A 24897-nucleotide genomic window follows, 5' to 3' on the forward strand; every position below is an offset into this window, starting at 1 on the left:
TTGCGATACTGTACCTTCCAAGTAATTTGAGACAGACTGGGCACTTTTTAAGATCTCAGGCCCACTCATTTGTGCATCGTAAAGCAAATTGTCTGATCAGGGTAACCATTTTCCTGTATGATGGCTTTGAGATATACAATTTCACTATCATGCTGACAGTGAACTAATAGCTCAGGCCCTACTTGAGGTTACTGATGAGGCTAGCCGCAAATAGATGTAAAAACTGAACTCTCCTCCCCAGTTACAAATAAGCAGTCAGACATGATCAAATAGTAATAATCACCACTGGGACGCCTTTTCCATATAAATAAGCCATTCCAAGACCACTCTGTCCGACTGGATTACCCTGAAAATTAACAAAAGTAGAGAGTTAATGCCGACCATAAAAGTTTTTCCACTTTTAGATTAGATCAAAGCAGAATAAAACAAGACAAGATTATTTTCTGCTTCAGCTACAATAACCTGAAGGCAGGAATTTGATCAGTGGAGCTGCAGGGGTGTAGACTTGCTAGCAGACAATATCATCAATTCATGGAAGGATTTAACTAAATGCAACATGTTAATAAAAAGAGGCCTTTGAAGTATTGAAACCACCACAATTTAGAGTCTTTAAACAGTTTGGCCTGTGTTTACTGGATTTAGGATCTCTACAGTGATCCACATCTCTTGATTTCTCTCAACACCCCACTATGCATTGGGCTGATGGTGGAAATTGATGTTCAGTTAACAGCACATTTTGAAGTATTGATTTGCTGATTAACTCACCATGACCACCATTATTCTTTCTGATGAGTCTACTTATTAGTTGATCTATTCTGATCTACAGCATTAATAGAATCCAATTGGTAACCCTTTCTGTGGAGTTCAGGCATCAGTTCAAAGTTTGTCATCAATGGTTGACCTAGTTTCAATCTTACATCTAGGATACAACCAAGGACCCCTTACTTTGGGAAAGGAAATGTTTCACAGTAGAATCAAGCATAACCAGAACATGAAAACAGCAGCAAACTGGAGGTACAAAGATTGGAGCTGTGGAAGAACCCATGACCTCCCATCTAAAAGTTGAACTGTATCTCCCCTAGAAGAGTGCTGTCCAGATACTTGGAAGAAAAAAAAAACAAAATTTTCTTCACGAGAAACAGAAAACAATCCAGAAAATGTACTATTTAACTCCTCAAAGTTTGAAAGTGTTTAACCAGTTTGCATAGGAAAGTGAAGAAAAATTAATTTCTGACAGTTATTAAAGACATACCATATCTGCAGACTTCTTGAAGTAATGAAAAGCAGTGTCATTGTTCTGAGGCACAACATTACTACCCTCGGAGTACATCTGTTTAACAAAAACAAATGTTTAATATTAAACTTTAAAGTATAATCAAATTGGATTTTGTGAACGGTTATCTTACACATTTACCTTTCCAAGGAAGGCCATTGCTTGGGAATTCCCGGTTGCTGCTGCTTGGTTAAAATAATCAAAGGCTCTCTATGAACATAAATAAAGGAACAACACTAAATTTAGGTATCTATTTATGACATTTGCAGCAGATTTTTATGCATAAACAAATTCAAAAGTTTAAAGTAAGAGGAAATAATTCCTGTGACTGAAATATGATAAATGAAAGGGAGGAACATATCCATCAAACTCAGAACTCGACCAGCATGGCTTAAACATGGTTTATAGTGATGGTATAATATTCAAGAGGCTGCGGGATACCCGACTGAAAAGGAGAGAATACACTGCTTCCTGAAGTTTTGATGTGGTGGCCCCTCATTAATGCTTTCAGAGCAGGCTTTAAACAGTTTGGACCCATTATTTCTTAGTTGATCACAATACAATCTTTGGCTAATGACTATCTAGCAGAAGAAAAGATGGCATGATTAATTTTCTAAAACCATTTTTGGAAACTATCAATAAACAAAACAGCAAAAATATTTTAAAAAAATATATGTAGACTCTGCATGGATTTAAAAAAAAATCTGTCTTCAAAAATTCAGTAGAAACCACACATTTGATAAAACACTATGGATATATGGTCTAATTTCTCAAGCACCCTTATCAAATGGTTACCTGAAAATTCTGTTCCACGCCTCGTCCGCCATGCAAATGTAATTGACCAAGTCCAACCTTAAAAATAAAATGGCAACTTTTTTTGACTAAACAGGACTCTTTACTCTCAAGAATTCTACTTGAAGGATGGTCATGTTTACATTTTGTCTTAGTAGAAACAAAATAGAAACATGTTGGGAGGAGAACCACTAGGTTGTATGGAAAAGCTGCTGAAGGACAATAATTACAAGACTCTTGCATTCAGATTGGTTTTGCGACTAAGCAATTATTTTACTTTTATTCAGAATATTGCAAAACAATTTCAATAAATTTACCTGAGCTTGGACATCTCCCTTTTCAGCCAAAAACTGGTAATACTGGATTAAATCATCTTCCAGCATTCCACTGCCAACACCAGAGTTTTCAGCTTCATCGAGAAGACGAATTCTCTGAACGACATTACCACCAGTCAAAGAGATATCATTGGCAACTAAGGAAGAAATTCAATCATTAATAAAATAGTGGATACTGTTCTATCCACAATGATATTTGAAAGACAAGCTCTGGAAATAGACTTTGTATTTCGCGCTATTGTAGAATTAGTAATTATAAAACCTAATTCAAAAATATTCATTTTCCTGCACATGCAAGACTATTAAACAAACGTGTTATTCTAACAAACTGGAAAACTTTAATTTAAAAATGATGCCAGATGCCTCAAGTCTTTTTCGGATATCTAGAAGCAGTGCCCAGGCTGCGAATGGATTACGGTTATGAGTCCATTTAAAAGTCAATTTTTACGCAAGTCTGAACACAATGCAGGGCAATGTAAAGCAGCTGTTTGTAAATACAGGAAACGTTGGGAGGCAGAATATTTAAAATTACACCCCAGCAATGGATTCATCTGGAAGTCAGACATTAAACTGGGGCCCCCTCTACATTGGGTCATACACATTAGCAGTAACAAAAGAAAAAGCAGGCACAGATCTACATGTAACCATAAATACAAGATGAAAATATTAAAAACAAGGCATAAACATGAAACTTAAAACTTGTGAGACATTCCAACTAAGCAGTTGAATAGAAACTTAAATCAACATCCCTTTTATCGCCTCTTATCTTGAAAGGATATGAATAAAATAATTTATTCCCAATTAGAGTAAATGCTATTATGAACAGACTCGGCAAAACAGTCTCTTCCTAGTGTTGTGATATTAATGTACATACATTTGTCATCCATTAAAAGTTCAGCTATATACTTGGGGACTTCAGTAATCTCTTTACTGTAATTGCTTGAAAATAAATTATAAATAAGTTGGTTTGGACAATGTCTTGGTAATATTGTTTTGGCTAGTGTGGAAAATTTTACAATAGAAGAAAATCTGTACATCTGTAAAGAAAACAGAAAAGGGTGGCCAAAGACACTCAGTCCAGGGACTAGAACCTCTCTTTCACAAGCACATGCACCCAAGATCATCAGCAACTAAATACATGCCAGTTTCTGCATTGCTTTATTACTATTGGAGGGCAAAATTACAAGTTTTAGCAAGTTTTAAACTTTGGTAAGTCAGCAGATTGTTGAAGAGCGGCCAAAGTCTGGTGGCGAGTAATTTGCGCAGAGTGGACGTAGAGAACATGCTTCCTCCAGTAGGAGAGAGACTTAAGACCTGAGTGTACAGCCTCAGAGTGAAGTGACAACCCTGTAGCCTAAGGGTGGGAATCTGTGGAACTCACTGCGACAGAGGGCAGTGGAGGCCAAATCACTAGGACAGAGATCGATAAATTCCTGATTAGTCAGGGGCTCAAGAGTTACCAAGATAAAGCAGGAGAATATGTTTGAACAATATATCAGCCATGATCAAATGGCAGAGCAGATGGGCTGAACGACCTAATTCCGTATCTGTACCTAATGACCTTAGTCATCTAAATAGTTAATATATTTAACGGTCCTCATTTAGAGTCAGAGATGTACAGCATGGAAGCAGACTCTTGGGTCCATCTCGTCCATATCAACCAGCTATCTTAATGCAATCACATAGCAGCACATAGCCCATATCCTTCTAAACCCTTCCTATTCATATACCTATCCAGATGCCTTTTAAAATGTTTTAATTGTACCAGCTTCCAACACTTCCTCTGGCAGCTCATTCCGTACATGCATCACCTTCTGCGTGAAAACGTTGCCCTTAGGTCCCTTTTACATCTTTCCCCTCTCACCCTTAACCTAAAATCCTCTAGTTCTGGACTCCCCCATGCCAGAGAAAAAAAACTTAGTCTTTTTATCCTATCTATGCCCATCTAAGGTCATCCCTCAGCCAGACACCTCAGGGCAAACAGCTCCAGCCAATTCAGCCTCTCCCTTTCGCTCAAATCCTCTTGTGATGTTAAAGATTAAATGGGAATATCTCTGGGGGTTGTCTTCAGTGTCAAGTGACTGTGGGGGAGTAGCCATAGTGTCTGTAGGTATGGCCAACTGACCTCATATAGAGGATGAGTTTTCTTTGTTTAGGGCCTCACTTTGACTCAACTTCGCATGCCTATGAGGGGGGTCAAAAGGGGGTCACCTAGCTTGTACAAGCTTTAATAAACTTTAACAATTTGCAGAAGTGTATGCCATTTGCATCTCGTGTGCAAAACCTTGGGAAAAGAACCTAACACTCCAACCCTGGCAAGATCCTTGTAAATCTTTTCGGAATCATTTCAAGCTTCACAACATCTTTCAGATAGAAAAGAAACCAGAATTGCACCCAATATTCCAAAAGTGGCCTAACCAATGTCCTGTACAGCTGCAACATGACCTCCCAGCTCCTATACTCAATCCTCTGACCAATAAAGGAAAGCACAGCAAATGCCTTCTTCATTAGCCTATCTACCTGTAATTCTACTTTCAAGAAATTATGCATCCATTTCCTCCGCCCACTGTACTAATCTTGATCAGGTGGGCCAACATAATTTTGTAAATTTGAATCAGTCTCTTGCAGGAAATATAGAGCCCTATTTATTTGGATCACAGGAAGTATATTACAATAGGAAATACTTAAAATCTTGGAGATCTTCTGTATTTTAAAAAAACTTGCACCATCATTCAATTAGGCATCACACCATTATTAAACATCTTCAGACTTCCACCCTATCACACTCTTACTCCTTCACAATGCTCCATTTTCCATTTGTTTAAAATATTTCAAACTTTCTGCAGTCATAATGAAAAGTCATCGATCTAAAGTATTCTCTTCATGCGTACATACAAAATTCATGTACAGTATCCAGAGTCCATTTGATTGCTTACCATAACTTGCCACGAGCTTGTAATGAGTTAATGCAGATTCACAACTCTGGGGGACTCCAATGCCAGCCCAGTATCTATAACCCTGACGGAATAAAAAAGATGCACTACTGAAAAAACACTGATTCTGTCCATTTATTAAATGTGATCAGTTACAAAATTTATTGCTGTATGAAAGGTCTATGGAAATTCGTATCCCGCTGTTCAATTCCTAAAAGAAAATGTAAAAACTGAAGAGATTATGCTACTGACTCTTTTAATACTTGAAAAAATTAAAATTTAGCCACTGTTGTCTGGTAAATCAAAAGCATAGTGCACTGTGAAGCTTTAATGTGCTTTATTTACATACGAACTTTCATATTAACATAAGCAGGAATGGACTAACCAGGCCCCGAGCCTACTTCACCTTTCACAATAATCATAGTTAACCTCAAATGCAAATCCACATTCCCACCTACCCCTGGTGACCTTTCACCCCCCTGCCTGATAAGAGTCTACCTACATCTGCCAGAAATATATTTCAAGGGCTCTGCTTCTTCAGAAAGTGTTCCAAAGACTATGATCCTGAAAATAAATGTTCTCTCATCTGTTTTAAATGGAACGCACCTAGTTTTACATGCCCTCATAACAGGAAACAGAACCATCGAGCTGTACAGTATGGAACCAATTTAAAATGTAAAAGTTTTTCGTTCTTTTCGCTGGGTTAGATGATGACTGTTCATTCCTACTGACATCTGAGTCAGATGGTAGGGTATGGTGTGTCATAGAGCTATACAGCATGGAAACAAATCCTTCAGTCCTAAAGGTCCATGTAAACCAGATATCCTAAATTAATCTAGCCCCACTTGCCAGAATTTGGCCTATTTCTCTCTAAACCCTTCCAATTCATAGACACATCCAAATGCTTTTTAAATGTTGTAATTGTACCAGCCTCCAACACTTCCTCTGGCAGCTGATTCCATTCATGCACCTCCTTCTGCGTGAAAAAGTTGCCCCTTAGGTCCCTTTTAAAATTTTCCCCCTCTGTCCTTAAACCTATGCCCTCTAGTTTTGGACCCTCATGGCCAAGGAAAAGCCTGGTCTATATTCACCCTATCCATACCCCTCATGATTTTATAAGCTTCTTTAAGGACATCCCTTAGCCTCAGACACGCCATGGAAAATAGCCCCAGCCTATTCAGCTATTCCCCACAGCACAAATCCAACCAACCCTGGCAACTTCCTCATAAATCTTTTCTGAACCCTTTCAACTGTCACAACATCCTTCTAATAGGAAGAGACCAGAATTGCATGCAGCATTCCAAAAGTGGCCAAACCAACATCCTGTACAGCCACATGATCTTCCAACTCCTATACTCAAAGCACTGACGAATGAAGGAAGGCACACCAAACACCTTCTTCACTATCCTACCTACTGTGACTCTACATTCACAGAATTATGGACCTGCACTCCAAAATCTCAGTTCAGCAACACTGCCCAGAACCTTACCAGGAAGTGTACAAGTCCTGCCTGATTTGCCTTTCCAAAATTCAACACCTCATATTTTTCTAAATTATTCTCCAACTGCCACTTCTCAGCCCTTTGACCCACCAGATCAAGATCCCGTTGTACTGAAGTAACCTTCTTTCCATCGCTATCCTGTCAAGACCCCTCAGGATCTTACTCTGCCTATTTTGTAACCAGTTACTTACCAAAATCATGTGTGCCAACAAATTTCCTCCAAGTGCTCCAAAAGTGTAAAATACCAATGCCTTTATAAAGGAAGTAGAAAGTGTGTGATTAAAAATGTGCAATCAGCTGGATATAACAAAAAGGCAGTACATTGCCAGTATATTTACAACACCACATTTAGCAAGGGACACCAGTGAGGTTTATTTAAAAACAAGATCTCATTAAACAACTACCTTAGCTTGACTTGAGTGGACACCCACTCCAGATGCAAAGAGGAATCCAAGAGCCTAGAAACAGAAGAGGCCAGTAGATATGTTAGACAGTTCCCTCATTAGAAATAAAATCACTAACATACTCTTTGCTTTCTCTTCCAAAAGCAGATGGCTACATAAAAATTCAGAGATTTCAAATGCTCAATTACTTAATTAAAGCAGATAATGCAAGAAACTAGTTTCCTAACACTGGTACATACAAATGGTTTGAAATCAAATAACATAACTAAAGTTTTCAAAGAAGTTGAATCTTGGGAGGCAAGCCTGACATTTCACATTTGATACTGCATCACGTACTTTTACTATGCATGAATAGTGAGCCATTCGGAAGAAAGATTGGAATGCAAAACAGCTTGGTCAAAAGAAAAGTGGAGAGGCAGAGGAATTTAGGAATAAAATTGCAGAAGAGAGGAAAAAAGAATGATCGACAGTATTTTGATTTAAAAAAAAACAAATTCCACAAGAATACAGAATTTGTGTGTACTTGAGATTTCATATATTTTAACTAAAATTTCACTTGTAATTCATCCTGTACCTCAACTGGCATGTTCTATGACAAAGTTCTTAAATTTTTCTTACATGTTTCAGCTTAGTCAGATGTGCATGACAGTTCAATCTTTGTCGTTAATAATGCAGACATTATGAGGGCTCTACAAATTCACAATGGCAGGAAAGGAATCAGAGAATGAAGGAACATAACCAAAATTGAGAATTTTAGCTTGAGTATTTGAGAAGCTAGAAGCTAAATACAGGTCAGTGAGGCCTACGGTTATGGACTAGCACACAGGAAGAGTTTTGAATGCGGTAACAATTAGATGGTGTGGACTGCAGGGCAGAAGTGGTTGGCACTTGTTTGACACTCAGCTTAGTTTCAAGCAGACTACTGAAGCACAGCCTGAGACAGTGGTCAGGGAAGGACATAATTCATGCAGAGCGCCAAGATAATTGCTCATAAGAGATAATGGAGGGAATTCAAAGAGCTACAGAAACTGGTTGTGTCTACACATTACTAAGATAAACAATTGGATAAAACTTGATGCAAGTGCATAAGAACAAAAAAATGCTCATCTATTCTGAGCTAGGTCAGAAAGGTAGGTAATTGGCTTTTCTAGGAGAATACTGTTTGGATGATACAATCCACATGCTCAAACATTTTTCATCAATTTAAGGAAACATTCAAGCTGCATGCTATTCAGAACAATAGTAATCATTCCAAAAAGAAGATGAAGTACAAAACATGCCAAAAACGTATCAAGTTGTCAAAGACAAAGATTGAACTGTCATGCACATTTGACTAAGCTGAAACATGTAAGAAAAATTTAAGAACTTTGTCATAGAACATGCCAGTTGAGGTACAGGATGAATTACAAGTGAAATTTTAGTTAAAATCTATGAAGTCTCAAGTATACAAAAATTCTGTATTTTAAATATGCTCGTAGCACCAAGAGGGAGTCTATTATTATATGTAATTACAATTCCAAGATTTAGAAGCTCAAATCACTTTTTTAAAGCTGCATTCAAAATCGTTCAGTTGGTGCAAACATCCTGTGATACTAGAATCATTAATGATTAAAAGTTACTTAGCAATGGTGTAGTTAAAGCACACCTACTGTTTGACCTTTTGGAGAACCCTGCTGTGCAAGTGTCTCAAAGTAATTCTTAGCTTCACCAATGTTCAACTTCAGGTAGTCACCCAACAGCATGGCATAGCCCACTTTCTCCATGGCCTTGGTATTTCCCATATCAGCTGCTTTGACAAGTATGTTATACCCTCTAGATCAAAAAGGTATAAAAATAACACACGTAAGCAGTATTCAATAAATGGATTTATGATTGAAGCATGACAATTAACCAGCTGAAAATGAACACACGAACAAGAGTAGACCACTTGGCTTTTCGAGACTGCTTTGCCATTCAATAAGAGAATGACTGATCGGAGTTCAATCACAACCCTAAATTCCTGTATACCCTCAATAATCTTTCATCCCCATGGTAATCAAGGATTACCTACTTCTCCAACATTACTGGAGTTTGCACAAAGCTAAGTCTGAGGGGGCTGATGGATTTAGCATTGTATATTCCCATCCAGGGTTTTGTTGTTGCAAAGATATTTTGCATAAAGGTGACATTTTTCACCTTTAGACTCACTGGAATCTACTTATGTTGCTAGTGACCTCTGGTCATACTTCCAATGTGAAAGATCAAAGGACCACAAGATATGAACAGAATTAGGCCATTCAGCCCATCAAGTCTGCTCCACTTTTTGATTATGTCTGATGTGTTTCTCAAACTCACTCGCCTGCCTTCTCTCTGTAAACTTTGATCCCTTACTAATTAAGAACCCATCCATCTCAATGTTAAATACACTCAATGACTTGGCCTCCACAGCAATGAATTTCACAGATTAACCACTGGTTGAAGAAAATCCTCATCTCAATTGTAAAGGGCTGTTCCTTCACTCTCAGGCTGTGTCGTAGGGTCCTAGTCTCTCTTACTAAAGGAAGCATCTTCTTTGCATCCACTCGACATAGCCCTCTCCGCATTCTTTAAGTTTCAATCAGATTCTACCCCCCAACTATCCTTCTCAATTCCACTGAATACAGACCCAGAGTCCTCAACCAATCCTCATATGACAAGCCCACATCCCCAGGATCATTCTTGTAAACCTCCTCTGGTTCCCATCCAACGTCAGCACATCCTTCCTTAGATAAGGGTCCCAAAATTGCTCAAAATATTCCAAATGTGGTCAGGCTACAGCCTTACACTGCCTCAGCAGCACATTTGTGCTCTTCTATTCTAGCCTTCTTGAAATTGTATTAGCCTGACAGCCAACTGAACCTGCATGCCAACCAAGTCCATTTTGCTTCAGATTCCCAAAGTCTTTCACTGGGGGGGGGGGGGGGGGGGGCAGAAATAACCCCATGCTTTCCTACACTGTATTCCACTGGTATTACTTTTCTCCACTTTCCTAGCCAGTCCAAAACCTTTTGTAGTCTTTCTGCTTCCTCAACACTAACTATCTTTGTGTCACCTGCAAACTGAAGAACAATACCCTGAGTTCCTTCATCCATATTGATGATGTATAAGGTTTACAGTGTAGTACCAAAAGAAACCCTGCAGAACACTAGTCACCAGCTGCAAACAATCCCTTTATCCCCACTCTCCACCTTTTCCCAGTCAGTGAATCCTCTACCTATTAGAATATCCTGCCCCAATACAACTGATCCTTGTCGTACTTAGCAGCCTCCTGTACATTGTTAAAGGTCTTCTGGAAATCCAAATAGATCACATTTGACCTCATCCTTGACCTTATCCAGACCAACCTGCTGGCTGCTATGAGATTACAGATTATGTCGGAGTACAATTCTGCGGCTGTTGATGGCCTTAGGGATGCCCAGTTTCGAATCACCAGATCTATTCAAAGTTTGTCCCATTTATCACTGTGACAGTTTCATACACAACACAATGCAGGGTATTCTCAACATGAAAGCAGAACCTTGGCTCAACAAGGATTGTGCAATGGTCACTCTTACCAATACAACCAGGACTACTTGCACGTTAAACAACGTAACCAATGATCCACTTGAGGCTCTGCAGGCCTGCCACATCCAGTTGTGAATGATCATGGCGGTGGACAATTAAATAACTCACTGGAGCAGGAGGCTCCACAAATATCCCCATTCCCAGTGATGGAAGAGCCAACACATCAATGCAAAAGATAAGGCTGAAGCATTCGCAGCACCCTTCAGCCAGAAGTGCCAAGTGCACCATCAACCTCTGCCTCCTCCACTGGTCCCCATTATTGCAGACAATCCTCAACCAATTCAATTAATTCCACATTATATTAAGGGTGAAGGCACTGGATAGTGCACAGGATGTGAGTTCTGAGAAGATTGCACAACTTCTTGCTCCCCTATCCAAGCAGTTCAGTACAACACTGACATCTATGCGATATTGTGGAAAATTGCCCTGCACACAATAAGCAGGAACAAATCCAACTCAGTCAATTACCACCCCATCAATCTACACTCAATCATCAGTAAAATTGTGGTAGGTGTCATCAATGCTATGAAGCAGCACCTGCTCAAGGACATCCAGATTGGCTTCCACCAGGGCTACTCAGCTCCTGACCTCATTACAGTCCTGGTTCAAAAAGAGCTGAATTCCAAAGGTGAGAGGAGAATGACAGCCCTCGTTATCATGGCTGCATTCAGACTGTAGCATCAGGGAATCCTAGCAAAACTGAAATTAATAGGAAACGGGTGGGCATTGGAACTGCGGGTGCAGTCATACCTGGGACAATAGATGATAGTGGTCATTGGTCATCAGTCATCTCAGATCCAGGATATCTATGCATTGGTACCTCAGGGTTGTATCTTTGCATCAACCACCTTCAGCTGCTCCCTCCATCTTGGTCAGAAGTGGGTATGTTTGCCAATGTTTGACATCATTGGCAACTACTCAGAGACTGAACCAGTCCATGCTCAAATGCAACAAGGTGTGAACAATATCCAGGCTTGGGTTGCTAAGTGGCAAGTAACATTCACGCTACACAAGTGAACATTATTTCAATAAGAGACAATCTATCGTCTGACCCTTGACTGTCAGTGGTGTTATCATCACTGAATTTCCCCAAAACATCCTGGAGGAGGGGTTACCATTGGCTAGAAGCACAACTAGACTTGCCTTTAACACAGTGGCTAAACAGAAAGTCAGAGGCTAGGAATATTATAGCAAGTAACTCACCTCCTAATCCCAAAGCATGTCCAACATCCACAAGGTAAAGTCAGAAGTCCCACTAGCCTGGATGGGTACAGCTCTTACAACACTCAAAAACTTGACACCAAGAGGTCAAAACAACCTGCTTCATTGGCACCACATCCCCAAACATTCATTCCCCCACTGCCAAAACTCAGTAGCAGCTGTGTGTACTATCTACAAGATGCACTGCAGGAATTCAAAGATCCTCAGACAATGCCTTCTAAACACATGACCACTTCCATTTAGAAGGAAAGGGGCAGCAGATAGATGGAAAACCACCATCTGCATTTCCTTCTCCAAGAGACCAATCACACTGATTTGGAAATGTATCATTCCTTCACTGTCACTGAATCAAATTCCTGGAATTCCCTCCACCAGGGCTTTGCGGTCAACCTACAGCACGAGTGCAGCAGCTCACACAGCAACAAGGGACAGGCAATAAAAATGCTAGCTGGCCAGCGATGCCCATGTCCCACAAATGAATTTTTAAAAAGGTCCATGGCTCTCCTTGTCCAAATTTGCTCTTTACCGCCTTAAAGAATTCCAACAGATTTGTCAGGTATGACCTCCCCTTGATGAAGCCGTGATGACTCAGCCTTTTATTTCCATGCACTTCCAAATACGCCATAATCTTATTCTTAATAATGGACTCTAAAATGCCAATGACTGAGGTCAGGGCAAGTGAACTGTAATATCCTGTATTTTGCCTCCCTCCCTTCTTAAACATGGGTGTTACATTAGCTACGTTCCAGTCCTCTGTGACCCTCCCTGACTCCAGTAATTCCTGAAGAAAGAAAACCAATATCTTTACAATCTCCTCAGTTATCCCCGTCAAAACTGGGAAGTAACCCATCTTTTTCTGGGCAATTAATCCCCCTTCAGACCTTCCAGTTCTCCCAGCACTATCCTTAGTGGCAGCCACTACACTCCCCTGATTCTTTTGACGTTCTGGTATGCTGGCATTTTCCACTGCAAACCAGGCAATTCCCCCCACCCCACTTAACTTTCTGTCATTTTAAGAGGAAGAGTACTGTTGGATATTTTGTTCCCTGCCCTGATCCCCTTACTGCCAAGTCTCCGCAATACCATAACCACACCTGGTAATTTCAATCTGCGCTAAATCTCATATACCTTGTTTCATAGACTGAGAACATTCAAGTACCATATCAATGGTGCTGCACTGATTACCTCCTAACCCCTTCTCATATATGTCCTCTTATCTGCTGTGTGAAGTTTGATTCCCAACCCTTTTCATAACCTGATCTATTACTTATTCTGGAAACTTTAATACCCTCTGCTGAAGCCTCCTCCCTTTTAATTTGTTCTATAGTTGTCCTTGTAAGAGATCCAGCCCACAACACCCTACCCCTTCCCCCCCCCTCTACTTTCCCAAGGCCATTTAGTTAAAAGCCTTATCCTCAGCCTTAGCTTGCCCAGACTCTTAAAAGGGATAAATACTTATAAGAAAATTATTTATAGTGGATTCTGGTACAGTCAGTTCTGCTATTATGGTCTTTCATTAACACGAAATGGCTGTAACCCGATTGACAAATAGAGAAAGCTATTTCTAAAGCAAACTTGTAGAGCATGCATTGGCTGTAACTTGATTACATCGCCAACACTAAGTGTTATTTTTATTGTGCGATTTTTGTACAGCATTGGATCGTGCTGGAATGTGATTATTGTGTTATAGGAGAAATGACTGTACCACTAACAGCCCAAAAGACAAGACAACATTCATGTCCATCTAGCCCAACAGGTCTGGCAACATCTGTGAAGAGAAACCAGAGTTGGCATTTCAGGTCAAGTGACCCTTCCTCAGAACTTCAGGTCACTTGACACGCAATGTTTGCAGTCTACTCGTCATAGATACTGCCAGACTTGAGCTTTTCCAGTAATTTCTATTTTTGTCTCTGATTCACAGTATCCACAGCTCTTTCGGTTTTCATGTCCCTCTAGTCGAGTGGCATCTCTAAACTAACAAAGCAAACAATCTCAACTAATACAAAAGATCATGTAGCACAATATTCAATTCCAGGTGAATGAATAACAATTCGTTGTTTTATCATGTCTAGTATGGATGCAGGCAAGCCTTTGTTATTCAACAAAGAAAGATCAGCACAAAAACTCTATAAATCACATGAGATTGTGGATACTTACTCTTTTTTTTGGCTCTTCTTATTTGTACTGTTAATCATTTTTATCCCGGAGTGATAAAGTCTCTCTGCTTCCTGTGCAAGTTTTCTTTGATTGGCTTCTTCATCAGCTTGAAGACAAGAAAATAAGTCTTAATACCTCAAGACAGAGATTAACCTTTAGTTGATGCTAAGGTGCATTTTTTCTTCAAAATACTTGCATATTAAAACCTAGTTATGCTACTTCACACATGGGAACAGATTAATCCAATCTAGCTGCAATTCGCAAACTTTTAAATACCACTGTCTTAGGACTAAATGTCTTCCTATAAGTCAATTAACTTCCATCCAAGATAAATACTGTATAGAACGGAAACCTTTCTTTTAATTAATCTTTCATTTACATGGCAGTACCGTAAGTCTATATTCCAGACATTAGGCAATGAGGTTAAAAACAAATGAAATCTGCAGAATGTCGCATTCAGATCAGAAAATAGGTGAGGGGTTTAAAAAAAAGTCAGGATATGCAAGGCACATCGCAAGAGCTAATCAAGTGATGCTTTCTTTTAAAATAAAGAGTATGCATGATCAAAATACGTTTTAGTGAATCACCTTTTGTCAATACCAAAGTGAACAGTATGTGCTATTCAATTGTCAGATTGTTACAAAGCTTATCTTAGAAAAACAGACTAGCCATTTGCACATAAGAACTACCAGTCAGTATGCTGTTAAATTAAATCGCTATAATGTTCAATCTGTATTTTTTAAACTGTATATCCACAGTATATCCATGTACTCAGACACACCATTGTTAGTTTACACTGCAGTAAATTGTTCTCAGTTAGGTGCAAAATAAAGCAGCTTAACTGCAGGGGAGGAACAAATATGCTGACCCAGACTTGCTAAAACATACGAAGAGGTAAATTAAAAAGGATTAAACATGCAAGCTTTCTATATACTCAACACAAGATGGTTTACTCAAACAGCCCATCAGCTCAGACTCAGACCCAAAAAATACCAAGCTCACAATCTCCCCGTAAATAATCCTTCATTAGGTAATTACAGTCCAAGATGAAAATATATTAAACTAGTGAACTGAGTTAGCATAAATAACACTCTGATAGAGAAAGTTCATATTTCTCTAGACTTTAGCATTGTGCTCAAAACATTGAAAAGTACAAAACTTAACATTCAAGATTTTACAAAGGCATACAGTCAGAGGCTTTTTCATGGTGGAAGGATCAAATACAAGGGGGCACAGGTTCAAAGTGGGGGTGGGGGGCAAATTTAGTGGAGAAGTGCAAGGAGAATTTTTCACAAAGGGTGCTGGGTGCCTGGAACACACTGCCAGTGGAGGTAGTGGAAGAAGTATGTTAGCAACGTTTAAGGCTTATCTTGACATTCATGTGATCATGAGGTGAAGAGGGGAATAGATACCGTATGTGTCTAAATAAGGACTGGGAAACTACACAGCGTCGGTGGGCTGAAAGACCTGTTCCTGTGCTGTATTGTATTGAGTTAAATATTTCAGATACAAGTTAAAACTCTTGCAAAAGAAAAAGGCTTCAGTTGTATAAAGTGAACATGAGAAAAGTTCTCACTTTCACAAAATCCCCACTTGTGGTCCTGATTATAGTTGTATGTTGTTGCACACCAGAATCGGTCATCATCTCGCCCATCAGTAGTACAGCTAAAGTATTCCTGATCCAAAAACAGGAATGGAAATATGCAGGGCTCACCATCAGCAGTGCCACCAATTGCAGTTTGATCTAAATTAATTAAAGAAAAACAAATATTTATGTCCATTTAATCAGAAACCAAAATCTCAAGTTTAGGAAAATATTAGAATTTTGACTTTAAACAGGCCAGATTGCACACATTAAATACTATTTGAAACTAACAAGCTCTCAATAATTTCACATATTGTACAAAAAGCTGAATTACTAATTGAAAATGGAATTTCAATCTGTGTTATCATAAATCGTAATATAATTGAGGGTGGAAAGCAAAAGTAAAAGAAAATAAATCACAGGTTATGACTTTCATCTATATTTATTAATAATTCTATAAGCGAAAACATATTTTTAATGAAAATACATGCAAAACAGGGTGGAGTGATGTCATGAACAGGACACAAGTGCAAGCAAAGCAGCTTGACTGTTTAACAGTATTGGTGAATATTTCTGGGTTTTAAAACAAGCTGGGCCTTCAGTGTTTTCAGCAAGGTCTGGTCTTTTCCTCCTCTTTTGTAAAATGTTAAGATTATACTTAAATAAAACTACAGTGAAGTGAAAAGAATAGAAAATCTAGAGTAATTATCTAATAAATTGAAACTGATAACGACTGCAGGATGAGTCACGTGTTATACTGCATCACATGGAAGGTGTCAGAAACTAAGGTAGTCCAGAACAAACATCTGCAGTGTTTACAACTTGAGGAGTTTGGGGTCCAGGTTAAGGTGCTGCAAGCTAACCTAAAGAGTTTGTGCCACACCAGGGAACAGGAAAGTTACCTGAACACTTTGCTCAAGAAAACAATCACATACCTTGTGTAGGTAATACAGATTTGGTCTGTGACCAGGGACAGGAGGATGTGATCAGGTATGGGGGTCCAGGGGGTTGCATTTGAGAAATCTTGGCTCTTGCAATTACCCACAAAATGCAAAGCTGTGTGGATGAAAATGAGGATGAGAAAGCTGACCACAGCACCATGGCTTAGGGAGTCATTTGAGTCAGGAGAGGAAATAGGACTGTAATTGTGCGGGGGAGGGGGGGGGGGGGGGGGGAAGAAGTACAGTTATATTGGTAAATGCATCTCTGCAGGCAGGAGTACAAGTCCTGAAAACTGTGATGTGTTCCTTTAACCAGTATAGTTAAGGATAGCATCAAATAAAATATACAATGTAGCAAAGATTAATGGCAAATCAGAGGATTAGGGAAGTTTTAAAAATCACAAGACTGAAATAGTAAAAAGATATAATAAATTGAGGGTAAACTTGCAAATAATATTAAATGGGTTAGAAGAGAGACCGAACTGAACAATGGCCCCTTAGAGAACGAGGCTGGGGAAATGATAATAGGAGATCAGGAAATGTCAGAAAAGCTGAGTATATAGTGGCATCAGTTTTGAAGGTAGAAGGCAGTAATAATGCTTCAAAAGTACTAAATAACCAAGGAACAGAAGTGAGAAAGGGAATAAATCTCACTCTCACTAGTTGTAAACTCATAGGACGAGAAGTGACAAGTCCCATGGACTAGCTGCGATGCTTTGTAAAACATTAACCAAAGCAGCTGCAGAAATTGTGGATGCATTGGGAGTCCTTAGATTCTAGGAAAGTACTGGAAGTTTGGAAAACTGACAATTTAACACTTTTATTCAAAAAGGGAAAGTGAGAAAAAATAGTAATTATAGTCCAGTCAGTTTAATGTGTCATCGGAAAACATGGAGTCTATTATTAGGGATTTAACAGCAGGCCATTTAAACATACATAATCAAATAGAATCAGCATGGCTTCAAAAAAAAAAAGGGGAAATCATAGTTGAAAAATTTATTAGAATTCTTTGAAGAGGTAACAAGGAGGATTGATAAAGTGGAATTAATGTATGTAATACATTTGGATTTTCATAAGGCATTTGGAACGGTATCCTATGTTAGGTTGTTAAAATGAGACAATGATGGAGGTAAAATATTAGCACAAATAAAAGATCGGCTAATGAACAGAACATAGCGTTGGGACAAAGGGGGCATTTTCAGGATGGCACTCCTGCAGTTACTGTCGGGGCCACAATTATTTACAACATTTACAGGAAAGTGAAATGCATTACAGCCAATTTTGCAGATAAGTGGGAGGGCAAGTGGTGAGGATGATCGCGGGATATAGCCTAATAAAAGGAGTAGGTAAAACACTTAGAATATAATGTGGAAAATATAAGATTATATACTTCCAACAGAAAAACTATTACTTAAACAGAGAAAGATTGGAGAAAGCTCCAGCACAATCTTCAGAATCATCATTCACAAATCACAAAAAGCTGACATCAAAGTTCAGCAGATAACAGGGAAGACAAATGTAGGTTGATCTCATGTGCAAATGGAGTGTCTTATAGAGTAAAGGATAAGTATGCCAAACTTGTCCGCATTGGAGTTCAGAAGAACGAATGACGACTGCATGCTGCAAGAGTCTACAACAAGAGGACATAATCTCAAAGCAGTTGCCCAGTTTGGACCAGAGATAAGAAGGATTATTTTCTGAGGATAGTGAATCATTGGAATTCTTTACTGCCGACAGTGATCAAGGTTAGGTTAAGCAAATTCAAGGTCCAGATCTTGATTCAGTAAGGAAATCAAGGGATTTGGGAAAAAGACAAGGAAGTGGAGCAAGGATCATTAGAATAATAATCTCATTGAATAGCAGAACAGACTCAACTGACCAAATGGCTTCCCTTCTGTTCTTGTGTCTTATGGCCAATAAAGCAAAAGCTATTGATTTCTTAAAGGAAAATAACTATTTTGTAATTAAAAGCAATCAGATTGCATAAAGCTCTGAAACTGGATTAAAAATAAATCAAACACAAGTTACAAATTGTTAGTCCAAAATTTAGTGTGCATTATACCACATTATTCATCTTTTCAATCTATAAAAAGGTCATGTAATGCTATTAATTTGAACTTCACTAAACAAATAAATAAAAATGAAAGAGTTTAATTCAATACCTAAGACAATATTTCACTATTTCACAATTATGCCTTAAGTTTCGCCAGATTTAAATTAAAATCAAGTTTAAATGCTTATGCCAATGCACAAAAATAAGCTAAGTCAAAATGCTCACTTTACAAACCATATATCTGGCATTTGGCTCGATGCTTACCCTTTCACTTACCATATACATGCAAACTATTAAGTCTAAAATAATCTATTAAATGCAGATTGAATCTAACAAATTGATCAGTTTATGTTTGAAGAAATACATATCATAAGGGGGAATAAATTTATTTTTTGCTTTCTCTCCAATATATTGACTACATAATAGGAATTCTTTCTTTGTATACGTGGCGCAAATTAATCATGATAGAAGTAGCTGGTGGTGGGGCACAACACCTGCATTCGCCACCAACAACTTTGTTTCGTTACAGCTTATAATTGATATGTTCTACTGTTCTATTTTTAGGTGCAAGAGTTTCAGATGGAGTTAAACAAACTCCAAAAACATATAGCTGAGGGATGCTTTATAAGCAATAAACATAGCACAATATAGAAAGAAAAAAACCCTCATTTTTATTAAGCCACTAGAAGCAAATTTAGAGTTCTGCATGTAGTATTATTGATGCAGTCGTTGATGTACATGTTTACAACACAATCCTAATTTACAACTGATTAATGTTGATTAGAACTAATACTTAACACATTAACCCACTGAACATTAAAAATCAAATTCTGTTAGAAAAATATTTAAACCAATGTCAGTCATAACCCTTTTAACAATTTCAGTCATACCCACATTGGTATGTCACTATTAAGATTTTTTTTGGATGTCAACTCATTCCTCTTCTTAGCACTTGCATTTTTCAGCAGTCCATTTTGTGTTAAGGTTGTTTAAGTTGTTTTCAGTGGATTCCTTGAATAGATGATTCTCAGTCTCACCTTTTATAACATCTTCCATATTGTCAGCGGTTGGACTTTCTTCATCAGAAGTAGAATCCTGGAGTTCCTCATCTTTACCTTCCCAGATATCTTCTTTGGAATCTATAATCTGCCCAGCAACTACACGGGCTTCATTTGGATGATCTTCATTCTGTTCACTTGACTAAAAATGAACATGCACACAAAAGGTACAACAAATAAAATCTGACAAACATACTTTTCTCACTACTCCCTCATATGCCCTTCCCACATCTTTTTAAAGCAGAAGATGTACCTCCACAAAATTATAAATGCATTAATATCTAACAAGATTCTAACTACTGCATTTTTCAGAAGGAAACATTACTTTCAAAGAACCCGTATTAACAATTTAATTAATGCAGAAAACAGTTAAATATTGAATTTGCAGTGAGGAGAATAATGACAATAGCATAAAGTATCATAGCTTCAGACCACTGATTAAGGTCTGACTGGTGATCTTGATCAGGGACAGCAGAAATCTAAGTGCAGAAGCTGCAATCTATGCTTCACAGGTCTTTGCACACTATTTAATCCTACTAGCATTCTTGCCTATTTCTTGTCCCAGGATGTTCTTATGAGAGCTTTTTCACTGAAAATACATCTATGCTGTTTGCCTTAGCTAGTCTGAGGTAGCACTTTTGACATTCTTACCACTTTGGGCAAAGTTTATCCCCTAGACTTATCATTGGCTACAGAAGCCTAAAGAAAAGCTTTTAAAAAAGTACTTGCAAAGTTCTCAGTTCTGAAAATTCAACACCACAAGATTCAACACTTTTAGGCTCTCTCTGACATATTTTGGTGTGATTGGTCACAACATGAAAGATTACCTTTGAGTCCAGTGATTCATTGTCAATTTCTTGTATATCTGCAAAAAAGGAAGGAAAAGCGTCATCATCAGGGTAATGATACATTTTATATAGACTGACGCAGATATAATTTTAAAAAGCAGAATTAATTTAATTCATGTAATGTTCACCACATGATACACTGGTCAAAAATGCTTCAAAATAAAATTCTTTGCCAAAGCTTTCTCTATTAGTTTAAAAATGCAAGCTTTTCCGAAACATTAAAATTATGGCTTTAATTATGGGTTGTACAATTACTTGTATTTACATTGTTATCTGCAGAAGAGAAACTGTGCTACTCATTCAATGCACATAAGCAGGAGGCTGTATATCCAGACAGCTTAATATCTAGAAAGACTGGTCACATTAGAGAAAAACAATAAATGTGTAAATGAAAGTTGCTTAATTGTTCATAAGCCTGTCTATTAATTCGGTAATTGGTTTAGATGTTATAATATATGGTTGAATAAAATAGATGTGTTACAATTTTGTAGTCAATAAAGAACGACTTTTCCACTATAATTAGAAGGAGAAAATTCAGCCCTTCAAGCCTGTTCCACCATTTGATACTATTATGGCTGATCTCATCTTGGCCTGAACTCCACTGTTCTGCCTACTTTATATAACTCTTCAACTCACTGTAAATTAAAAATTCATCACTATCTCTAAACTCACTCTCTCTTTAAATTTACTCAATGTCCCAGCATCCACTACATTCTGGGATTGTGAGTCCAACAGATTCACTACTCTCAGAAGTAAATGTTTATTCAGGTCTGTTTTAAATCTGCTGCACTTTATCTTAAAGCTATTACCTCTTGTTTCCCATGAAGAAGTATCCTCTCTATGTATACTTTGTCAATCCACTTTAGCATCCTGTATAGCTCAATTTGATCTCCTTGCATTCTTCGAAAATCCGGAGAGTATAAGCTTAAACTGCTCAACATCTCCCAAGACAGACTCCTCAGAGCATAAAACAGGACAGCACAGGTACAGGCCCTTCAGCCCACCATGTCTGTAACAGCCATGAAGCCATTCTAAACTCATTCTATTTTCTGCTTGCTCATGTGTTGCCTAAGTGCCTCCTAACTGTTGCTAATCCATCTTTCTACCACCTCCTTGGCAGTGAATTCCAGGCATGAAGACCCTCACAAATAAAACTATTGCACATCATTTTAAAACTTAACCCTGTGCCCCCTAGTATTTGACATTTTCACCCAACTCTGGAATCAATCTAATAAATCTTGTCTAAATTGCCTCTGATGCAACTACATCCCTTAAGGGATCAAAATTGTAAGCAATACTCTAGGTGCAGTCTCACTAATGCCTTGTATAGTTGCAGAAGCACTTTCTTATTTTATATTCTATTGCTTTAGCAATAAATGCCAAAATTCCATTTGCTTTTCTTATTACCTGCAGTACCTGCATGCAAGCTTTTTGCAATTCTGGCATGAGGACACCCAGATCCCTTTGTACCAAAGCACTCTGATGTTTCTCTCCATTTACATAAGAAGCTTTTTTTAAAAAAATATTCCTCTCACCAAAATGGGTAATTATAAAAATTCAGGATCAACAATCTGCCATGTATAAGAGGGAATCCAAATAGTCAATCCTACACTTCTGTATTTTTAGCTTTGTCTTTGAACATATAAAAATGAGCATGGGCCAAAGCCAAGAGCTTGGTTCAAGCAAATATTTATTATTCTAAAGGGCTTTCACGGAGTAGAATAGAAGATGCTTCCATTTGTTGGAGAGAGGGTGGCACAATGGCTCAGTGGTTAGCACTGCTGCCTCACAGCATCAGGGATCCGGGTTCGATTCCAGCTTCGGGTGTCCGTCTATGTGGAGCTTGGACGTTCTCCCTGTGTCTGCGTGGGTTTCCTCCGGATGCTCCGGTTTCCTCCCACAGTCCAAAGATGTGCAGGTCAGGTGGATTGGCCATACTAAATTGCCCATAATGTTAGGTGCTTTAGTCAGAAGGAAATGGGTCTGGGTGGGTTACTCTTCGGAGGGTCAGTGTGGACTTGTTGGGCCGAAGGGCTGTTTCCATACTGTAGGGAATCTAATCCAATCAAAAAAAAATCAAAACCAGAAACTATCATTATGATGTTGCCATTCATTAACAATAGCAAATTCAGGAGGAACTGTACCCAGAGTGCAGAAGTTGCTTTCATCAAGAATAGCAATCAAATAAAGTTGATATGTATAAAGAAGTTAGGATGGAAGGAATAAAAGATAAAAATAGTGAGTTTATATTAAATGGGACAGAAAAGTGTGTGATGGGAAACCACTTACATGCACTAATTCAGCAAATTGTTTGGTTTAATGCTGTACATTCTACGTACAGAATCAAAATGAATAGCATGTGACATTCTCCAATTGCACGAGGCAATCTTAATTAGTGGGGTAGCGGTTGCTGCCCCTTGATTAACTAATTTGACAAAGTAGACTCGTCACCCAACCAATACTGCATGAAGTGACTGGGGAAAATAGCAGATCCATAAGTCTACACAACTTAGTCTAGTCCATAAAAATTCCACAAAAATGCACTGGGCCATAATCCTCAACTGTTTCAGAACTGTTTAACAAAAATAAAAGTTCACTTTCAAGGTGGGCTGTCTGCTGAAAATGTAAATGTTTACTACTGATTTTGTAATTACTAAATGCGTAACCTTCAACCAGCTTGTAAAACAAAACTGTACAGTATTTACAGCGTCCCTGCTTTGGCAAGACTAGTAGATTTCATAATCATTACTAAATAGATGCCAAGTTCCAATTTTTTTTAGTATTTATTCATGGAATGGAGGCACCACTAGCCAGCTCAGCATTTAGTACCTGCCCCTAATTCCCCATAGGGCAGTTAAGTGTCAACCACATCACGACAGATCTGGAGATATGCAGATCAGACCCGGTAAGGATGGCAGGTTTTTTTCCCCGAAAGACTTTAATGAACCAGATGAGATGATTTTCCCCCTAACAATCAATGATGATTTCATAGTCATCACAAGACTTTTAATTCCAGATATGTATTGAATTCAAATTCCGCTATCTGCCATGACAGCATTGATGCCACTGGTCTATCAGCTCCTCTTTTGTCATTAATCACTCCAGATTACTAACAGGTTAATACTGATCAACCTCTGACCAAATTTGTACTCCATATTCTCCCAGTTCCATTATCCAGGTCCACATTCTCCTTTACAGTACAGCAACAAGCAACAACAGTTCCACTTCCAGTCTGGCCAGCTTCTGCTTGTTTCCATACCATATTCATAAAAGGTACAATATGAAGTTTACTGGGAGAAAAGACACAAATGTAGTCTGTCAGGGATGGAGGCAAGGCCCAAAGAGGTATGATGATAGAAAGAAAGAATAAAAAGTAGCCAGGATGAAGATGGAGGCTTCAATCCAATGCACATTCAACTTGCAATGAAATACAAGCATTTCTTTAGGCAGTCATCTCTTAACTATCACTTGGAGGTGCTAGTGTTGGACTGGGGTGGACAAGGTTAAAAAACACGTCAGGTTATAGTACAACATGTTTATTTGGACGCACTAGCTGAAGGAGCAGTCTTCCAAAAGCTAGTGCTTCCAAATAAACCTGTTGGACTATAACTTGGTACTGTGCAATTTTTTTAACCATCTCTCATCTATTTAGCCTCAACTAGCCCAATGACCAGGGCTTTGATCTGCAGGATTATCTTAAAAAAATTGAAAAGAAACATTTGCCCCAAGTTACCCCAATGACATGTTTCCTTCGCATTGGTTAATTGTCCTCAATTATCGTAATTGAGGACTTGACTGGTCTTTTGGACTACCACAAGGATGAATTTACATCCACCTTATTGGGCACCATAGGTTCTTATGTCTGCTCCACCATTCTGTAAGACCATAGGTAAACTCCTAACTCAGTCACAGCCATAGAGATATACAGCACAGAAACCGATCCTTCAGTCCGATTCGCCCATTCTGACCAGATATCCTAAATAAGTCTAGCCCTATTTGCCAACATTTGGCCCCTATCCCTCCAAATCCTTCCTATACAGATGCCTAATAAATGTTGTGTTTGCACGAGCTGTCACTACTTCCTCCGGCAGATCATTTCATACATGCACCGTCTGCGCGAAACAATTGCCGCCCTCACAATGTTAAATCTCTCTCCTCTGAGCTGAAAGCTCTGCCTTCTAGTTTTAGACTCAAGCAACCTAGGGAAAAAAGTC

At 38.5% G+C, this 24897-nt stretch overlaps 1 protein-coding gene across 1 annotated transcript in view; it reads right to left on the reverse strand.

The window, feature by feature from the left end:
* Positions 1 to 24897, reverse strand: part of sel1l (SEL1L adaptor subunit of SYVN1 ubiquitin ligase) — a 42372-nt gene that overhangs the window by 13797 nt on the left and 3678 nt on the right. The window contains exons 2-14 of the mRNA XM_072568266.1: positions 20663 to 20700; positions 19815 to 19977; positions 15775 to 15942; positions 14199 to 14304; positions 8888 to 9050; positions 7239 to 7292; positions 7026 to 7085; positions 5337 to 5418; positions 2383 to 2537; positions 2069 to 2125; positions 1415 to 1483; positions 1253 to 1330; positions 284 to 346 (exon numbers count right to left, since the gene is read on the reverse strand). Coding sequence (XP_072424367.1) covers positions 284 to 346; positions 1253 to 1330; positions 1415 to 1483; positions 2069 to 2125; positions 2383 to 2537; positions 5337 to 5418; positions 7026 to 7085; positions 7239 to 7292; positions 8888 to 9050; positions 14199 to 14304; positions 15775 to 15942; positions 19815 to 19977; positions 20663 to 20700 — 1256 coding nt within the window. The remainder of the gene's footprint in view (positions 1 to 283; positions 347 to 1252; positions 1331 to 1414; positions 1484 to 2068; positions 2126 to 2382; positions 2538 to 5336; positions 5419 to 7025; positions 7086 to 7238; positions 7293 to 8887; positions 9051 to 14198; positions 14305 to 15774; positions 15943 to 19814; positions 19978 to 20662; positions 20701 to 24897) is intronic.

This window comes from Chiloscyllium punctatum, chromosome 4 (genome assembly GCF_047496795.1).
Source record: "Chiloscyllium punctatum isolate Juve2018m chromosome 4, sChiPun1.3, whole genome shotgun sequence".
Classification (NCBI taxonomy): domain Eukaryota; kingdom Metazoa; phylum Chordata; class Chondrichthyes; order Orectolobiformes; family Hemiscylliidae; genus Chiloscyllium; species Chiloscyllium punctatum.